This window comes from Podarcis vaucheri (assembly GCF_965113315.1).
Source record: "Podarcis vaucheri genome assembly, chromosome: 3".
Lineage (NCBI taxonomy): Eukaryota > Metazoa > Chordata > Lepidosauria > Squamata > Lacertidae > Podarcis > Podarcis vaucheri.
The window spans coordinates 18,723,820-18,742,814 of NC_138761.1; the positions used below are offsets into that span (position 1 = coordinate 18,723,820).

General features: G+C 44.2%; 1 protein-coding gene across 3 annotated transcripts in view; it reads right to left on the reverse strand.

Annotated features, from left to right (window-relative positions):
- Positions 1 to 16,873, reverse strand: part of NPHP1 (nephrocystin 1) — a 35,328-nt gene extending 18,455 nt beyond the window's left edge. Inside the window, exons 1-14 of one of the 3 annotated variants that reach the window (XM_082217559.1) lie at positions 16,721 to 16,873; positions 16,138 to 16,211; positions 13,560 to 13,620; positions 13,049 to 13,185; positions 11,853 to 12,087; positions 10,533 to 10,634; positions 9,724 to 9,824; positions 8,446 to 8,488; positions 7,942 to 8,026; positions 6,510 to 6,604; positions 6,230 to 6,358; positions 5,164 to 5,238; positions 3,081 to 3,191; positions 661 to 743 (exon numbers count right to left, since the gene is read on the reverse strand). In XM_082217559.1, coding sequence (XP_082073685.1) covers positions 661 to 743; positions 3,081 to 3,191; positions 5,164 to 5,238; positions 6,230 to 6,358; positions 6,510 to 6,604; positions 7,942 to 8,026; positions 8,446 to 8,488; positions 9,724 to 9,824; positions 10,533 to 10,634; positions 11,853 to 12,087; positions 13,049 to 13,185; positions 13,560 to 13,620; positions 16,138 to 16,211; positions 16,721 to 16,792 — 1,403 coding nt within the window. In that variant the 5' untranslated portion in view covers positions 16,793 to 16,873. Of the gene's footprint in view, positions 1 to 660; positions 744 to 3,080; positions 3,192 to 5,163; positions 5,239 to 6,229; positions 6,359 to 6,509; positions 6,605 to 7,941; positions 8,027 to 8,445; positions 8,489 to 9,723; positions 9,825 to 10,528; positions 10,635 to 11,852; positions 12,088 to 13,048; positions 13,186 to 13,546; positions 13,621 to 16,137; positions 16,212 to 16,720 lie in introns of those variants that run through there. The other 2 variants (XM_082217560.1, XM_082217561.1) reach the window with 2 other exon arrangements.
- Between the last annotated feature and the right edge of the window lie 2,122 nt (positions 16,874 to 18,995).

Sequence of the window (18,995 nt, forward strand, 5' to 3'; positions counted from 1 at the left end):
CAAACATGAGATTCCTACAATGTGATGGCCGCAATCAAACACCCATCAGGTCTACACACACTTTGCATTGCAAAGTGTCTGTCACAATGCCAGCTGTACAGAGGAGACACATAGCAAGTGCCAGGAAGCTGCATCTGATCTTTCACACCTATTTCTGAATAATATTCATCAGGAGATTTGTACTGTAGGTGAAGCATGAAATGGCTCATGAATGCTATTGAGTAGTACCATATGAGGGACACTCAAAACCAAGTATCCCTGTGTTGTTACATCATCAGCTTTGACTGCTGAAATTTCTGGAGTTAACTGATGCAACACAATTTTTCACCTCTGGCAGATAACTTGCGGAAGGCAAAACCAAGCAGGCAGAGCCACTGCGGTGTAATGGTTAGAGTGTCAGGCTAGGGCTGGGTTCAAATCCCAACTCAGCCATGAAACTCACTGGGTGACCTTGAGCCAGTCACTCTCTCTCAGCTTAACTAAACTGAGAGGGTTGTTGTGAGGATCAGACATGTGAGAAGGGGGAAGACCTATGTATGCCACACTGAGCTCTTTGGAGGAAGGTGGGATATAAATGCAATAAACACATAATAAACCAACCCTTGTGAATTTGACGTATCTTTATATATTTCACCTCCCCAAATCACAAAGGAAACTTACTTGGAGGAAACTGGAAGTCCGCTGGAGTCAAAAAGTTTTAGAAATGCCCAGCCACAGCTTAGTTCTCCTCTCTCACCTGTTGACTAGAAAATAAGGTGGATGAAACTAATTATCCAGGTTGCTAAAATGTAAAACGGGGGGGGGGGGGGACATAATCAGCCCTTGGGTCCATCTGCTCCACTCTTCCCACATTATCTTTCTTAGGTGTGCAGCTGAAGCAGCAATGGCAGGCTCTCCTTCCTCCCCCCTGCCATCACCCTAGGAATAATCAATGCCTGCCACTCAAAGCTAGGTGGGTTTGATTGTACCAATAAATGCAGCTAAAGGAATGGAATTGGTTTAGTGGTTGCAGCTATCGGCAAGGCAATCAAGCTTGCATACACAGATAGCCCTGTTTTGTATTTTCTTCACGCAATCCTCAGGGACTGGTCATCTCTATAATAATAGAGCACTGGGTCTAGCGCATAGCCGTCAACTTTTCCCTTTTCTTGCGAGGAATCCTATTCGGAATAAGGGAATTTCCCTTTAAAAAAGGGAAATGTTGACAGCTATGGTTCAGTGGCTAACCAGAGAGAAACAAGGCCATCCAATAAAACCAAATGTTGGGAAAATTCAGGACAGACGAAACAAAGTGCTACTTCACACAGTGCACAGTTAAAATATGTTGCAATGGCCATCAACGTGGATCGTTTTTAAAGAGGACTAGACAAATTCATGGAGGGAGAGGCTATCAATGGCTACCAGTTATGATTACAATAGGACAGTTGGAGGCAGTCTGCCTCAGGATACCAGTTTGTGGGAACAGCAAACGCAGAGAGCACTACTGCACTCCTGTCCTGCTTGTGGGCAGGGGTGAAGCAAGGGTGCAGTGGGGGTGGTCCGCCCCAGGTGTCACCCCTGAAGGGTGTGACAAAATGCCGGGCGGTACTCACCGCGGAGCCTGCAGCATGCCCGAGCCACATATCTCTCCTGGGAGATACACGGTGGCTTGGGCGCACGCAGGCTCTGAGCTGCCCAAACGGTCTGCCTGCTGCCTCCTCTCCAGCTGTAGGGCAGCTGAGTGGGAGAAGGCAGGCAGACTCCAGAGGCCCCACGGTGTGCCCCATCCCTATGGGTGCCTTGCCCCGCCCCAGGCACCTGAGTGGCTTCCTCCACCACTGCTTGTGGGCTTCCCACAGGTAGCTAATGAGCTACTTTAAGAACAAGATGCTGGACTCAATGTGCATTTCGCCCAGTGCAGCAGGGCTGCTCTTACGTTCTTAATGTGCGTGCCCTTCAATATTTCATGAGCTACCCCAAAAAGGAAGGTAAAAAATATAGGCTGGTAGTCTTCATCACTTTCACTTTTGTCTTATCAAATAAATTTGATTTATTAACCTTGACCTCAAGTACACACAGCTTAACGATCGGCTAGCCAAATCAGCAAGCTGGAGAATGGCAATTCATACTGTCAGAGCTGCCCAAGGTCCCAGCTCACAAAGGACCAACGCCAGATCGTTGTTATATACAATAGTCTTTATTGAAGTTCATTTTCGTTTTCACAGCCGCAGCGTGCAGCTCTACGTCTGAAACTCTAGACCGCTGAAGCTCCGTCTGAGTCTCCTCCCCCCAGACACCAGTTTAAGACTCTAGCCTTGCTCCACCTCTTCTTCTGCTCTTTCCTCCTCTGGGCCCGCCTGTCCGCTGGGGTCTCGCCCTTCCTAGACTCTTCTGACGCTGAGTCCCCTGAGTCTTCCCCCTGCCTCTGGCGGGCTTTAGGACCTGGTTCCCAATCCGAGCTTTCTGCTGTCCCGCGCACCTGTACATTTGAACTTGGCGCGCGCGCCCAGCCGGCCACCTTCCTCCTGACCGTTACGCTGCTCCTGTCACTGCTTCCCGCTTCGGGGAGGCTAGCTGGACTTGACCTCCCCTCCGTTCCCCCACTCTCCGATAGAGGCGTGGTCAGTCTCGACTCATCTTCTCTCTCTGCTGGAGGAGACGCTGGCCCTGACACCTGGGACTCTTCCCCCCCACTACGCTCTGGTGGGGAAGCTGGTCCTGATCTCCAGCTGCTGCTTTGGGAGTCCCCGCTGGCCCCCCTTGCCCTGACCATCGGCGCCTCCTTCTGGGAATCTTCTGATTCGCTGGAGCAGCTCATGGAATCTCTCGGGTCACTGCTATACCCCCCTACGCTGCCCTCCGATTCTTCCCCTTCGCTCTCCATTTCCTCTCTCCCCTGTGCCTCTGTTCCTGAGGCCCTGACACATACTTATAAATTATGTGCCAGTCCTAATGGGAGGTTGGCATTCTTGTGATACTGAAACTGACTTTTACTTCATTCCTGTGGTTTATGATGCCAAGCTCTTTGTATATAAAAGAAATACCAACAGACAGCCTGTCTTCTAATAGTTTCATGCACTGAATCACCTGTGAGAACTTACATTCCGAATGTAAGTGATCCCAAGTTCAAATAATATGCCTATGTCCGGAGATGGGGAATTGGATCTAATAAAACAATCACCGTCAAGCAGGCACGGTAAGATGCCAGTCACCTAAAAATGTAAAAAAAGAAGCAGCAGCAAATATATCTAAGCATTTTATTTCAAGATTCTCTTGAAACACCAATAGAATTCCTCCATTTCCTTTCAGAAATAAACTATTAAATTAAATCACAAGCATCACCAACAATCACTATATTTTACATGCCACCTAGTTTTGTATGAAATTGTTGCACACAACTAAGTGATACAACCAGGGAATACACACTAAATCCTATAGTGGTCGGCAAGCTACACAACAACCAGGAGGGCATTGTGTTTTATTTTCCACAAAGATATAGGCACCAGCTTCCAAAGAAGATCCATTTTGCAGTGTCCTTCTTATCTGAAGGCAGCTCCTCTTGAAGCCTTCTTCCCTTCTTCAAACTCTAAACTGGTGCTCCAAGCAAGCAAAGCTCAGCTTAATGACAGAGGTTTCAGCACCTCTTCAATGCCTTCCTTTCACTCAACAAATTCCCCCTGTACATGAACTGTGACAAGCTAAGGACAAAATTAGATATGATGAAGAATGGATGGGTGCTGTCAAAAATGGCAACCCTGTGAATTTTCTTCACCACTAATGTGTGGCAATGGAAATGCACCATGCACTTTTCCTCGCTGGCTGCTGTTGGGGCAGGGAGGGTACTCACAATGCCATAACATCATGGCTTTCCACTGCTATATGTGGATCAAAAAGAAACAAGCAAATATACCCAGAGATAAACAATTTAACCATGCCTCAGGGGTATCCAGTAGACTTGTTAATACCGAGATGCAATATAATTTCAAAACAGGGGCAAATTCATATTTGAAGCTCCCACTTGCTGTGTGATTTCAACACTGATTCAGAAGAAACACTGCCACCTGCTGAACAATCCATGACACTTCCTTCAGCACATACAAGTAACCTGTGATTATTTAGTGCCAAATGCAAAGCAAGTGAGTGGAATTCAATTTGAACGACAGTGATGAGCATGGGTAGGCAAACTAAGGCCCAGGCGCCGGGGCCGGCCCAATTACCTTCTCAATCCAGCCTGCGGCGGTCCGGGAATCAGCGTGTTTTTACATGAGTAGAATGTGTCCTTTTATTTAAAACGCATCTCTGAGTTATTTGTGGGGCCTGCCTGGTGTTTTTACATGAGTAGAATGTGTGCTTTTATTTAAAATGCATCTCTGGGTTATTTGTGGGGCATAGGAATTCGTTCAATATATTTTTTTCAAAATATAGTCCGGCCCCCCACAAGGTCTGAGGGACAGTGGACCGGCCCCCTGCTGAAAAAGTTTGCTGACCCCTAGTGATGGACAATGTTTTCGAAGCTACCAGCATGTGTTTGACCAAACTGCGGGAGGCAGTGGAAGACAGGAGTGCCTGGCGTGCTCTGGTCCATGGGGTCACGAAGAGTCGGGCACGACTAAATGACTAAACAACAACAAGAAGTGATGAGGGTGGGGGATTAATGCCCTGAACAGCTTTCCTGTTCCAGATTATTCCCAGGTGCTATTTGCTCATCTTATTCTTAGCACAGCAAATAGGCGTGGAAGGATTTAGATGAGTAAACCTTTTGCCCTTCCTTCTCCAACGCTCTGACCCTCTACCCAAGCTTTTTTATTTTTGTAAAAAAAAAGAGAGAAACAGCAAATGAATTTCCCGTGTCTTATCTAGTTTGATCCTCAAGTCAGCAGGATTTTATCAATACAGTTCCAAGAGGTGGTTTCCAGAGGTCAAACCTCATAGCACTTAAATTCATTCTGCTTGGCAACTGAGAACTTGGCGTGTGTTTCTATGGCTCAGTTCCCCCTCCTCTAAATCACAAGTAATGCTTAACTAGCATTTTGGTTAATTATTATTATTAATTCTTTTTGGCAGGGAGGAAGATTATTATCAGATTGCGCTAGAATTAATTCTACATGCTACAGATCACAATCCTACAAAGTTATGCAAAATTTACCAGGTCAAATCTATCAATAATCTCCTCAGTATTCTTACCCGTGGAGAAAAAGTCCATGTTTTGGGATTTTTAGGTTGCCACGTAGCTCTAACTGTATGAATATTACTCAGTATCTAAAACGAGAAAGTAATTAACATTTGAATACAGCAGTGTAGATTAACGCAATGAAGAAAGGGAAACTATTTCATTACAAGACCAGCTTATGTTTGAATCACCAACCTTCACCTTCTTTAGCTCATGAAATTTAGAAATATGATCACTGAATCCAGCCTATCACAAACTGATGCTTTCACTCTGCAATGGAGAACAATGCAAATCCTGCTTTTGAGAATTACTAGGCACCGTATTTCTCGCTCTATAAGACGCACCAGACCATAAGACGCACCTAGTTTTTGGAGGAGGAAAACAAGAAAAAAAATATTCTGAATCTCAGAAGCCAGAACAGCAAGAGGGATCGCTGTGCAGCGAAAGCAGCAATCCCTCTTGCTGGTCTGGCTTCTGGGATAGCTGCGCAGCCTGCATTCGCTCCATAAGACGCGCACACATTTCCCCTTACTTTTTATGAGTCTTATAGAGCAAAAAATACAGTACATGTTCAAGGGTGTTGTAACAATCAGGTCTATTATCCATCAGCTCTCTGATAAGGAGGGATGACAGACTAATCAACTTATGTGGCATTGAGGGTAGTGTGCAACTCAGAACAGATCTATTGAAATTAATGAACCTAACTTAGCCGTGTTCATTAATTTCAGTGAGTCAATTGTGAGTTAAATTTCATGGACTACTACCCTAAATATGTCAATGCTGCACATGGGTCATGTACAGATAAATATCATGCAATGCTGCAGATATAAGATAGGATAGCCAGAAAGGAGAAGTCTGGAATACTGTCTCAGGTACAAATTAACTGAAGCCTGATAAGCTTTTAAAATGCAGAACAAAGAACTGTATGCAAATAAGTTATAGGCAGCAACTGTTTAAATCCACCACAAAATAGCAGTTGACAACTGAGTAGACACATGCTTCCCGTTTCATAAATGTGATCAAGATATTGGAAGAAGTTCAAATTTTAACCGCTCAGGTTAAGTGATTTGTAGAACTCACTCTGTTACCGTCAAAAAGGCAGAGTCGGACATGTCTACTCAGGACTTGTATGCTCATTCCAGGAAAAGGAATCCCTTTACAGTTCCATAGGGTCACAATCAGTGATAGCCGAGTTGGCCTTGACTGAATCTGAAAGAAAAGGGGCGGGGACCAGAGTTTTACATTTTACAGCTACATTTACTTCATAATATGTTATTGCATAATCCATTTTCTCCAATTTCCCCATTTTCTGCTACCCTCAAAAGAGTTTATCTGGCTTTTATTGAGAGCAAATACTTACAGTGCCTTTTTCCGGGTTCCACACTAGATCTCGGAAAGAAAGATTGGAAGGTGTGAGCTCAGGTTGTAAGAAGTAAGAAGCCCGAAACTGAACTCCTGGAAGAACAATGCTTATTTTTAGTGTGTTTATTTTCCCATCTCCCTTTATCTTGGTTATCTTCAATAGAATTTGCAAGTAAGTAACTTTATGACTTCAGCAGTAGCACAATTACAGACTGACATCCTAATCTTAAACGTATTGACTTGGTGATAAATCTTATCTTGCTCTTCTTGCTCTGTCTTGCTCTTCTTGCCAGAAGATTAGTGTTTTGCCAGAAGATTAGTGTGCATATATCATTCTGATATATGTCGCTGAGCACAATGGAGAAGAGGGGAAATGCCTTTTCCAGGGCTGCACATACTGGAGGACGCTCGGAGTTTCAGGGGCGTTTTTCCAAATAGAAAAGAGGCATTTTTAAACTCTGTTAAAAGATTTCTGTCACCACCGTATCATGGACTGACTGGATGCAGAGGAGTGGTGGGAGATACCAGCTGGGGATCCCCCAAGGGAAGAAGGCTCAGAGACAGGGGATTGGTGGTGGGACAACAATGAGTGGACAGAGGGAAGGGAGGAAGCAGAAACTGAAGCAGTAACAGGGTTTAGTGAGCAGGAAGAGGCTGTGGCAGAGAGCAGTCCAGACTCAGAGGCAGAAGCAGAGGCTGGGGGGGGGCAAGAAACAGAGATGAGTCAGGCTGCTGAAGACGCCGGGGGTCTCCCCCTCCTGCTCCAACCAGCTCCCTCCCCTCTGGTTTCCCAGAATCTGAAGTGGTATAGAAAAGGCGGAGAAAAGACAGGTAAGATGAAGGAACCTCAGATTGCATGGGAAGGAATTGGGGGAGTAGGAGACTTACAGACCTTCAGTCCTGGCAAATGCTTCATTGGGGCAAGATCTAGTTGCTGTGCTCACTAGGCCTGAGCTGTTTGTTTCTTTGACTAAATAGTTACCGTATTTTTTGCTCTATAACATGCACCCGACCATAACACGCACGTAGTTTTTAGAGGAGGAAAATCCGTAGGCATGCCACCCGTAGGCATTCCCTCCATAACACGCACAGACATTTCCCCTTACTTTTTAGGAGGAAAAAAGTGAGTGTTATGGTGCAAAAAATACGGTAATTTCACTGACACCTTGTGAGTTATTGCTGACCTGCTCCAATACACAAACTGACACACTGCTATCCAGAACTTAACAAAATGAAAAATGCAATAAAAATATTTATTTCATAAAAATGCCCCACTTGACTGTAAAAAAAAACCCCTCACAAATACAATTACAACATTCTTCCATCAGAACTTTGGTCACCTCCCAATAAATGTTCACACTTCCTAAAATAAACTTCCTTTATACCTTGGGAGCTCTGGGTTTAATAGAGTAGTTTTACAAAACTCCTACCTTCTTCCAAGAGCTGTGCAAGTGTTGAAGGTCGGAATCCTGCAGGAACTGCTCCCATAGTTGTCAGTGCATCTAAGGTATTATTCTATTAAGAAGAGAGATAATTCAACCTTGATATTGCTTCCATTTATCAGTTTACTTCTGGCTCCATATTAGTCTTTAAGTAGCAAGTCACTGAACATCAAGTATTTTGAAGAGCCACTGGATGAACAAGCAGAAACACTCTGCAGCTGCAATTCTTTACATTATATTACCTAAAAGTAAGCCCCACTAAACACAGTGGAACTTCCTTGTGTATAAACATGAATAGGACTGCACTGTTCCTGCCCTTTTCAAGCAAACTGATACTCCGTTTGCTAACTTTGCTGTCCATAGTTGGACTGTTTGAAAGAGGGAGTACCGTATGAAATAAGAGTACCAGTTTGGCTGTCTGGTTTTGTAAGAAAAACCAAGCAAAATATCAATAATCATGAATGGTATGCAAATGATAAAACACAGGCTTACCTCTGTGATGGCCTTTTTAACAGCACTCCAGTGCGAATCTGTTCTGTAGGTAGCATAAAAATAAGAACATAACACAAAGCTGATCCACAAATCAATTAACTGCAAATATATAGATGGGCAAATTGACCCTCAATATGCGATTATGGTGATGGGTTGTAAAATGGCACACTGAGTGACGACCCCACTGGGAAAAACCATTTAATCTATATTCTGACCATGTGGTAACTGAGACTGGAATCTTTATTCAATTCAGTTTTGTGGCTAAGGCAGCCTTAGTTTTCGCACTATTCGCCTGCCTTTCACTACCACGTGAAAGTGGTCTGATCACTGTTGTACCTATTTTCTCAAGTTTGTTTATTTGATTTCTACACTGCCCTTCCACTCAAACAGGAACCATGGGTAGTGTACAGCACAATTACAAATGGTGTAGTGTATGCCATTACAAAATGTTCCACAAGAGCAGTAACAAATTGAAGGCACAAGTGTTCATAAAAGAAACAGTACCAGATTTGCAGCCGCTCTACTGTAATAATGTTCTGAAGTCCAGTAGAAATGAAGTTCCTTAAATGACATTAAATAAATTATTCACTCTTTGCAGGATTCTTCCGGATTCTTATAAATTCCTGTTCAGAGATGCCTTCCCAAACTATCACTACTGCAAACCTTGACCCAGTATACCTAAAGGAACATCTCCACCCCCATCGTCCAGCCCGGACACTGAGGTCCAGCTCCAAGGGCCTTCTGGCAGTTCCCTCACTGTGAGAAGTGAGGTTAGAGGGAACCAGGCAGAGGGCCTTCTCGCCAATAGTGCCTGCCCTGTGGAACACCCATCAGATGTCAAGGAAATAAACAACTATCTGACTTTCAGAAGACGTCTGAAGGCAGCCCTGTTTAGGAAGTTTTTAATGTTTGATCTTTTATTGTATTTTTAATATTCTGTTGGGAGCTGCCCAGAGTGGCTGGGGAAACCCAGCCAGATGGGAGGAGTATTATTATTATTATTTTATTTATCATTATTAATTATTATTATTATTATTATTATTTGTTGTTGTTGTTGTTGTTGTTGTTGTATTTTCCCATTATGCAGAGCCCTGGTTTAAATGGCTTTACCATCTCCCACTGTGTTTGCTCTTGTAGTAGATACAAATCAGAACTGATATCAGTCAAGTTCAAATCGGGGATACACAAACGACGCAAGGAAGCTTCTGCAATGAAGAAACCCCCATCACAAACAGCAGCATGATGATGCATTTCCACTCACAGCTCTGGTCCCTTTACCTTTTCAGAATGTTGGCCCCTCCTTCCGTTTCATCTGCCACCTCTATATCTTCCTCAGTTTCTTCTTCACTTGGTTCTTGGCCCTCTTCCTCATCTTTCACCTACAAAGTTGACCCATTGCAACAGTCAATAACATTCTATATCTTTTTTTATTTTAAAAAGGAAGTTGGGTGATCTTATGTTGCAGTAGAAGTGGAAATTCTTGCTTCAAATCATTGCTCCTTTGTGAATACGCCCTGGGTTGCTAGTGAGTATTTATTCAGATTTGTTTGGAGGGAAGTTAGCTGACATTGTGTCAAAGTGTTGTTTCCAGGGCATTTTCCTGTCACTTTCTTTTATCCCAAAAAGTCTGTTTGGTTTTTTTTTTAAGGGTGTGTTGCACAAGACCTCCCTATCATCTATAATTGCACAATCTGAATTTGCCAAGATGCGATTGAATCTTACCTGAAAATAGCAACAGTCTGGAACCGCCCTAAGATGTTATGTTTGGCTGGGCGTCTCAAGAAAGCAGTCTGAAATATTTGAGGAATGACAGAAAATATCTACCAGTTGGCATGCTACTGGGTTTTATTTCTATAGCACTAAAAAATGCCATCCCCACATTCCACCACACCACAATCTTGGGAAAGATGAAAGCTTGGTAGTTATTTTCCATATTGCTGTCCAGACGGCTGCAGCGGTCCATGAAAAGATTATTTCACCCCTGCTTTCACCTAGGGGAACACTGCAAGCCCACTAAGGTGGAAAGATGCCAACAATAACATTAAACATGGAACTGAATAGAAAGAGAAAAGTAGAAGCATACCAACCATAAGGTAGGTTTTAGGCACAAGGCCCCTCTCCCCTTTGGAGTTTTTAGCTAGCCACCAACCGTCAGGCTTTTTCTCAAGGATAAGCAGAACTTCGCCTTTCTTCAGTATTGAAAACAAAGAGAGGGGAAGAAACTACATTAATACACAAGGGTTTAAAGATATTCTGTGCTGAATATATGATGAAAGCAGAGGCCTAGTGGTCTAGTTTGTTGCTTCTACCCAAAGTGACTGCTATTCTTATACTGTGGTACCTCAGGTTACATACGCTTCAGGTTACATACACTTCAGGTTACAGACTCCGCTAACCCAGAAATATTACCTCGGGTTAAGAACTTTGCTTCAAGATGAGAACAGAAATCGTGCAGCGGTGGCACAGCAGTAGCAGGAGGCCCCATTAGCTAAAATGGTGCTTCAGGTTAAGAATAGTTTCAGGTTAAGAACAGATCTCCAGAACGAATTAAGTTCTTAACCCGGGGTACCACTGTATTTCTACCAATTGATGCAAAATATTACTGTGGAAGATCCTAGAGTTGGGCATGTAAATATTGAATGGTTTACAGATGCTCTTAAGACTGAGCTAGCTGTTATATTGGGCTTCCAACATCACACATATAAAAGCTTGATCCTGAATCCTACCTCGTTGCTACAGTCTAGAGAGACAATCTGGGAAGACCAAGAAACTGAACCCAGGCTAGGCCTATGCAGGTGGTGGGCTAACCTTGATTCTCAATGTTCACATTAAATGGTAGGGGACCAAAGAAAAAAGCTACAACTAGGAAGGGAGAGGTGAGAGATGGAAAGCAGGAAAAAGCCTCCCCCCACCACCCTAGAATATGGACTCACCAGGTATATATTTAGTACCTATAGCAATCGAGATATTTACCTTTTCATGTGAGAGTAGTACACTCGGAGAAACACTGTAACAGGGATAAAGCCTTATCCTCATGTATAAGGAGGCTCCAGGGATGGAGGTGCACTGCTGCTCCCCTCTCCTATACAGTGCACACCTCTCTCCAGCTATAACAATGATAAGGGCCACCTGTTCCTATTAGGCTACCTGGCATAACGAGCCAAATTGGTACCTATCACATGCATAGCAGCATTGATTGACTTTGTTACCCTAGGGAAAAACCATCACTGCTGGACTTGTGTAGCATAATCAAATAGAGTTTTTGGACACTGCAAGAAGGCATCAGAGTGGGATTGGTGATGACTGACTTATGCTATGTCTACACCAAATGAACAAACAAATCCTACACAGCTATAGTGCTTAGTGAGATATGCCCACATAAACTAATAATATTACATTTTACTTACTTTAAAGGTCAGGTCGCCTTCTTGCTGTGCAGAAAAATCACCAAGAGTGATAAAAATTTTAATAGCTGAATCATCTCCGAGTTTGTCTTCATCTTCGCCATCCTCTTCATCATCACCATCATCCTGTGTACTTTCTTCTTCTTCTTCATCATCTTCTTCCTCCTCCTCCTCATCTTCCTCTTCACTTTCTTCGTTTTCTTGTAGTGTTTTTGGGCTGTCCTTCCTTTTTGTATTGCTAACCCAAAAAGAAACAGAGTCCATCACAGTCTTTTGACAACTGCTTATTCTAATCAACCACTGACACAGACAATATTGTAAAGAACTTCTCCTTTCTTGTTCTAGGGGTATAAGAAGGACCAGGTGTCTCAATAATTCCTCAATTTCATATTTTGAATACATTAATATTTCTAAGCATTCTCATCCCTTAACTTTGGGGTAGGTAGCAATTAACAATTATACAATTATGTCAGATAAAGCTAAAATTATGTAGCAGACAGAGCATCAATGACTATGCACCTGTAACTATAAGGGACGAGGGTGGTGCTGTGATCTAAACCACTGAGCCGCTTGGGCTTGCCGATCAGAAGGTCGGTGGTTCGAATCCCCACGATGGGGTGAGCTCCTGTTACTCTGTCCCAGCTCCTGCCAAACTAGCAGTTTGAAAGCATGCCAGTGAAAGTAGATAAATAGGTAGCGCTGCAGCGGGAAGGTAAACGGCATTTTTGTGCACTCTGGCTTCCATCATGGTGTTCCGTTGCACCAGAATCAGTTTAGTCATGCTGGCCACATAACCCAGAAAGCTGTCTGTGGACAAACGCCGGCTCCCTCGGCCTGAAAGCAAGATGAGTGGTACAACCCCATAGTCGCCTTTGACTGGACTTAACCATTCAGGGGTCCTTTACCTTTACCTTATAACAAAGTTTTATGTTGATAAAGATGCCTATGCTCAGACTTGAGCAAGCATGGGATAATCCAGCTTGATTAATAAAAAAACGGTTTTAGAGTGCAATCCTGTACACACTTATCTGGGAGTAAATCCCACTGAACTCAATGGGATTGAAGCTGCAGACCTAACCATAAATACACAGAAGTAAGTCTCCTGAATTCAGTGGGGCTTACTGGCAGATAAGCAGGGTTAGGATTGCAGCCTTACCTCTGAGCAGACTCCCACAGGTTTATACTGTTAATCTACTTACATGCTGGAGTCCTTGGTCACATCTTCCCGGCTAAATATTGCTATAAGCTTATCCAGCTGCTCAGAAAGCATTAACAATTTTTCTCCTTCTTCTTCTTTTCTCTGATTATAATTTCCCACAGGGGCAGGCTCATCTGACTGCAAGATAACAATACACCAGATTTTTCGTAACATTCTTGTGTACATTAGGATTTGAACTAAAATGTCAATCTAGCATAGCCTGGCATTAATCACATTTATGGAAAATATGCTAATTACAGGTAAACAATCACATGGTGCTTTATACTTAAAAAAATAGTGCCTCCTTTGACTTTGGGATACGTTTACCAACAGTATTATATATACAGCTGTCTAAGGAAGTTGTATACATTACAAAAAATTTAGGTTAACCATTGAAGGATGGACAGGGTAAGTGCAGTAATCTCAGGTCCTACCCTGACAGAGTATTTTTCTGAACCTCCTCTCCGATTTATTATTGTGGAAACAAGAAGTGCTGTACCTTAAACACTTACTTTCTTCAAGTTCTGTAGAGCAGAGATATTTTCATCAACAGACTTCTTCAGCTCCAAACATCTACAACAAAAACAGTACTTGCATTGTATATACTGCTTACACGGCCAGAAATACAGGTGATGAGCCCTCAAATCTACAAATGCTCAGTTCTAATAGATCAGTCACATAATTTTCCATTCACCTCAAGGTTAGCATTAATGCCAACATGGCACTACAAATTACTTCTCTGAATAGGGAAAGACAGTGGACATATTCTCTTCTGGTGCATAGGGAGAAAGTGTGTGTACACTAAGACTGGACATCATCAAGTTGCTCTATCTCTCTTGCTGAGAAAACACAGCAGACTATCTCAACTGTTCATTCTCCTGGAAGATCTGAACCAAGTGCTTGGCCAGGGATGAGGGAAAGTAGATTGTAGTTCTCTGGTGGGCCACTTAGTACCTCCTGGTACTTCCTGGTACTTCCTGGTACTAAGTCTGCCCAAACAAGACAATTCCATTCCTAGGCAGGAGCACACGCTTAGGGTCACACCTTAAAGGTATGATTCAACTGTCAAGAGATCCTAAGCATCTCTTAACAGCTAAAATAGACAGGAAACCTGTTTGCGAACTGGGCTTGCAGGCCAGCTCTGTAACAGTGGAGAGGAGGGCTAGCTTTACTTCAATGCCACTATTCATCCTCTAGCCCCAGCAGTCCCTCAGGGGACCCATAATTCCAGCCAAGATGCACATGAACGCCTCACAGAATGATCATTATAATGATAATAATAATTTTATTATTTATACCCCACCCATCTGGCTGGGTTTCCCCAGCCACTCTGGGTGGCTTACAGCATATATTGAAACATAATAAAACATCAAACATTAAAAACTTCCTGAAACAGGGCTGCCTTCAGGTGTCTTCTAAAAAATTATGTAGTTCTTTATCTCCTTGACATCTGAAGGGAGGGTGTTCCACAGGGAGGGCACCACTACCGAATACAACTGGATGGAACAATAATGGAACTGAAATGGCCACAACAGTGTTAGGGGGCTGAGTGTGAGGGTGGTAAAGGAAGAGGCAGCCAGCTGTCGGAGGCTTTCGGGTAACCCTTCACAAGTACTATATTCACTTTCTCCAGTGTTTTGAAAATAAATCTCAGCACATCAATCGCCACCGTCTACATTCATGAACATCCTTGCATAAATACAAATTTATGACAAACCTCTAATGCAATATAGTTATACATCAGCAAATAAGTCCCACTGATCTTGATTAAGGTAATCATTTTTAGGATTGGCTCTGTAAATATTTTTAGACCTGCAATCAAATTTGTTTACATCCGAGGAACCAACTAACAAGCATCAATAAATGTTGCTGGTTGCACCTCTGACCTCAAATACATTTGCATTATGCTTACCAGAAGGAGTTTAATATATTTAAACCTCCTTCCTTATATCAAGGGCACTACAGACAAAATCAGCAAAATCCTCCATAAACACAATATCAAAACAGCCTTCTGCACCAACCAAAAAATAGCCAATATCCTCAGAAACCCAAAAGACAAAATCCAGCTGGAAAACCAAGGGGTCTATGAAATACCCTGCAAAGTCTGCCCAGCCACGTACATTGGACAAACAAACAGACGAATAAATGCACGTATCGCAGAACACAAGAATGCCGTCAAAAAAGAAGAAAAAACTTCCTCTCTTTTCCAACACATGAAAGAAACAGGACACGAAATTAATTTTGCAGATTCCAAATTGCTCTTTAACATGGAACATCACCACAAGAGAATAATCATGGAAGCCATCGAGATAGAGAAACACCCTCACAACATGAACAAGCGTGACGACACGTCCCGCCTGCCAGACATCTGGAAATTAGCCCTCCCCACAAAAACCGACACCAGAACCAGAGGCACACAGAACGCCGTCACCAATCAACCACACCAGACCCAAACCCAGACCCTCTCCACAGACATATTACAGACTCCATCCAGTAGCCAAACTATAGTGGCACCTCCGGATGCTGCACCCCCCTGCAATCCCTACACAGATCTGGCTGGCACAAGGCACAAAACCACAGCTCGCCCCTATACACGAAGCCAAGCCAGAGCACAACTAAATGCAGCACAGCCATCTTCTCAGAAAAACTCTTCACAAGCTCAAGAGGTCAAGACACAAAAGCTTTAGCAACTTATCTACACTTAATGACCCACCCAGTGGTATTCAGAATATCACTCATGAAATCACTCAAGATATCCCTCAAGTAATTAAGGAACAAAAGAAGAAAAGGCACACTAATCTAGGAACTTCCTCTCTGCCCAGAACGTTGGAGGCTATACACCACACCCCTCCACAGTATTTATAGGAACTCAAACACCAGATTCTGCTCTGTTCCAGTAACAAGAAGCCGAAAGCACCAGCCTGAAGATGACGAGTGAGACCTCGTCGAAACGTCGCACAGACACCCCGACTCTTACACGGGAAGACACCCGAAGACACCAAAACCTGCATTCCTGTACCCGTGAAAATCTACGAAAGCATATATATATATATATACACACACACACACACACACACACACACACATTACCTCTGACTAAGGCTTTGCTTCTTTCCAGAGTCCAGAGCCCCCGCTTCCTTGCTTTCTTGGAGCAAAGCATTCACCTAAAATATTGAACAACCAAGATTCGCTTTGTCAAACGAGAACGAAAGAATTAGCAAACTACTTTTCGGCGTGGGATTTGTGGCTCTCCAGAGACGACTGGACTCCCAACGCCCGTCAACAGAGCCAATGGTCAGGGCCGGCCCAAGACATTTCGGCACCTGAGGCAGACCCCAAAAGGGTGTCGTCCCCCCCCCCCCTCTAACAGAGAAGAAGCAGGTGAGGCCATATCTACATCAGGAACAAGGGAGGAGGCAGGGAAGAAATGATGTCCCGCTGGATCATGCCACCTGAGGCATCATCCACCTTCACCTTGCCTCATGAGTGGGCCGGCCCTGCCAACGGTCAGGGCGAATGAAATTTCGAGTCTGAGGAGGGCCGCAGGCTCCCCCACCTCCAGCTTACGCCTTTCCCTCCTACTAGCCCCATGCCTCTCGTTCCCTGCAACTAACGGTAGAGCCGGGCAGGATCCGCTTCCCGCCGCGCCCTGCCTCCCGTTTTCCCAGCTCACCTCCTCCCGCAGCTCTCTACCCCGGCGCAGCGCGCTCTGTAGCGGTCCCGTCCGCCCCCGGCGCCCGGTCATACCGCCAGCCGGGCGAAAGCTCTACGAGGCGCCTGCCTTGCGCGGAGGAAGAAGGCCGCAGCCGGTCGCCTAGGAGACGGAACGCTGCGGCGCGGGATTTATAGCGTCATCCTTAGGCGCTACGAGGAGACGGGCAGCGACGCTTCTCCGGCGTCGAACGGGACTACATGTCCCAGCATGCAACGCAGCCGAGAGATTAAAAGGGGGCGGCACACCCCGAGCTGCCCATGCAAACGGTCCCTTTGGTGATTTTAACGGCATTTTGTCCCCACCTTTTAAAGTGTGCCTTCCTCTTCCAAGGATTTAGAATTCCATGGGACACACCAGGTACTGTGTGTCGCTTAGGTGGAAACCAGAAAGCTGAAGTGCTATAAAGCCGATATAATACGTTTGCAATGTCATTCTAGGAGGTAAAGCAGCTGCAGTATTGGGGTAACACGCAACGCATAAACTACTAGGTTTTTGTGTTTTTTTACATGACATCTATATATGACTAACTAAAAGGTGCACAAAGATCTCCAAGTGAAACGCTCACCACATTTCCAATGCAAAGTCTCTCAAGGTTACGTTATCTTACATAACACTCTTTCACGTAACTTTGGAAACCTTATCTTCTTCACCACAACCATTTTTCTGTAGTGAAAGGACTTTCCCTCTTCTAAAATGCCATTAGGGGGCTTCTCATCACAGGTTTTCAGCGCAATTCAAAGTATGTCTAGTCATAAGTAAGTCCTATTAAGTTCAAGGGGGGGTTACACACAAATTAAAAGGTTCTTTAATTCCTCTTCACTTTCTGCCATCAAGGTTGTGTCATCTGCATATCTGAGGTTGTTGATATTTCTTCCGGCAATCTTAATTCCGGCTTGGGATTCATCCAGCCCAGCCTTTCGCATGATGAATTCTGCATATAAGTTAAATAAGCAGGGAGACAATATACAGCCTTGCCGTACTCCTTTCCCGATTTGGAACCAATCAGTTGTTCCATAGCCAGTTCTAACTGTAGCTTCTTGTCCCACATAGAGATTTCGCAGGAGACAGATGAGGTGATCAGGCACTCCCATTTCTTTAAGAACTTGCCATAGTTTGCTGTGGTCAACACAGTCAAAGGCTTTTGCATAGTCAATGAAGCAGAAGTAGATGTCTTTCTGGAACTCTCTAGCTTTCTCCATAATCCAGCGCATGTTTGCAATTTGGTCTCTGGTTCCTCTGCCTCTTCTAAATCCAGCTTGCACTTCTGGGAGTTCTCGGTCCACATACTGCTTGAGCCTTCCTTGTAGAATTTTAAGCATAACCTTGCTAGCATGTGAAATGAGTGCAATTGTGCGGTAGTTGGAGCATTCTTTGGCACTGCCTTTCTTTGGGATTGGAATGTAGACTGATCTTCTCCAATCCTCTGGCCACTGCTGAGTTTTCCAAACTTGCTGGCATATTGAGTGTAGCACCTTAACAGCATCATCTTTTAAATTTGCCATCACCTCCTGGCAAATAGATGGGGAAGAAATGGAGGCAGTGAGAGATTTTACTTTCTTGGGCTCCATGATCAGTGCAGATGGTGACAGCAGTCACGAAATTAAAAGACGCCTGCTCCTTGGGAGAAAGGCGATGGCAAACCTAGACAACATCTTAAAAAGCAGAGACATCACCTTGCCAACAAAGGTCCGTATAGTAAAAGCCATGGTTTTCCCAGTAGTGATGTATGGAAGTGAGAGCTGGACCATAAAGAAGGCTGATCGCCGAAGAATTGATGCTTTTGAATTATGGTGCTGGAGGAGACTCTTGAGAGTCCCATGGACTGCAAGAAGATCAAACCTCTCCATTCTGAAGGAAATCAGCCCTGAGTGCTCACTGGAAGGACAGATCGTGAAGCTGAGGCTCCAATACTTTGGCCACCTCATGAGAAGAGAGGACTCCCTGGAAAAGACCCTGATGTTGGGAAAGATGGAGGGCACAAGGAGAAGGGGACGACAGAGAATGAGATGGTTGGATGGTGTTCTTGAAGCTACTAGCATGAGTTTGATCAAACTGCGGGAGGCAGTGGAGGACAGAAGTGCCTGGCGTGCTCTGGTCCATGGAGTCACGAAGAGTCGGACACGACTAAACGACTAAACAACAACAACACACAAATGATTGGGTATAGCAGTGGTTTCTAATTGATGGTCCACAGACCTCAGGGGGTCCTTGTAACCCACCCAGGGGCTCTGTG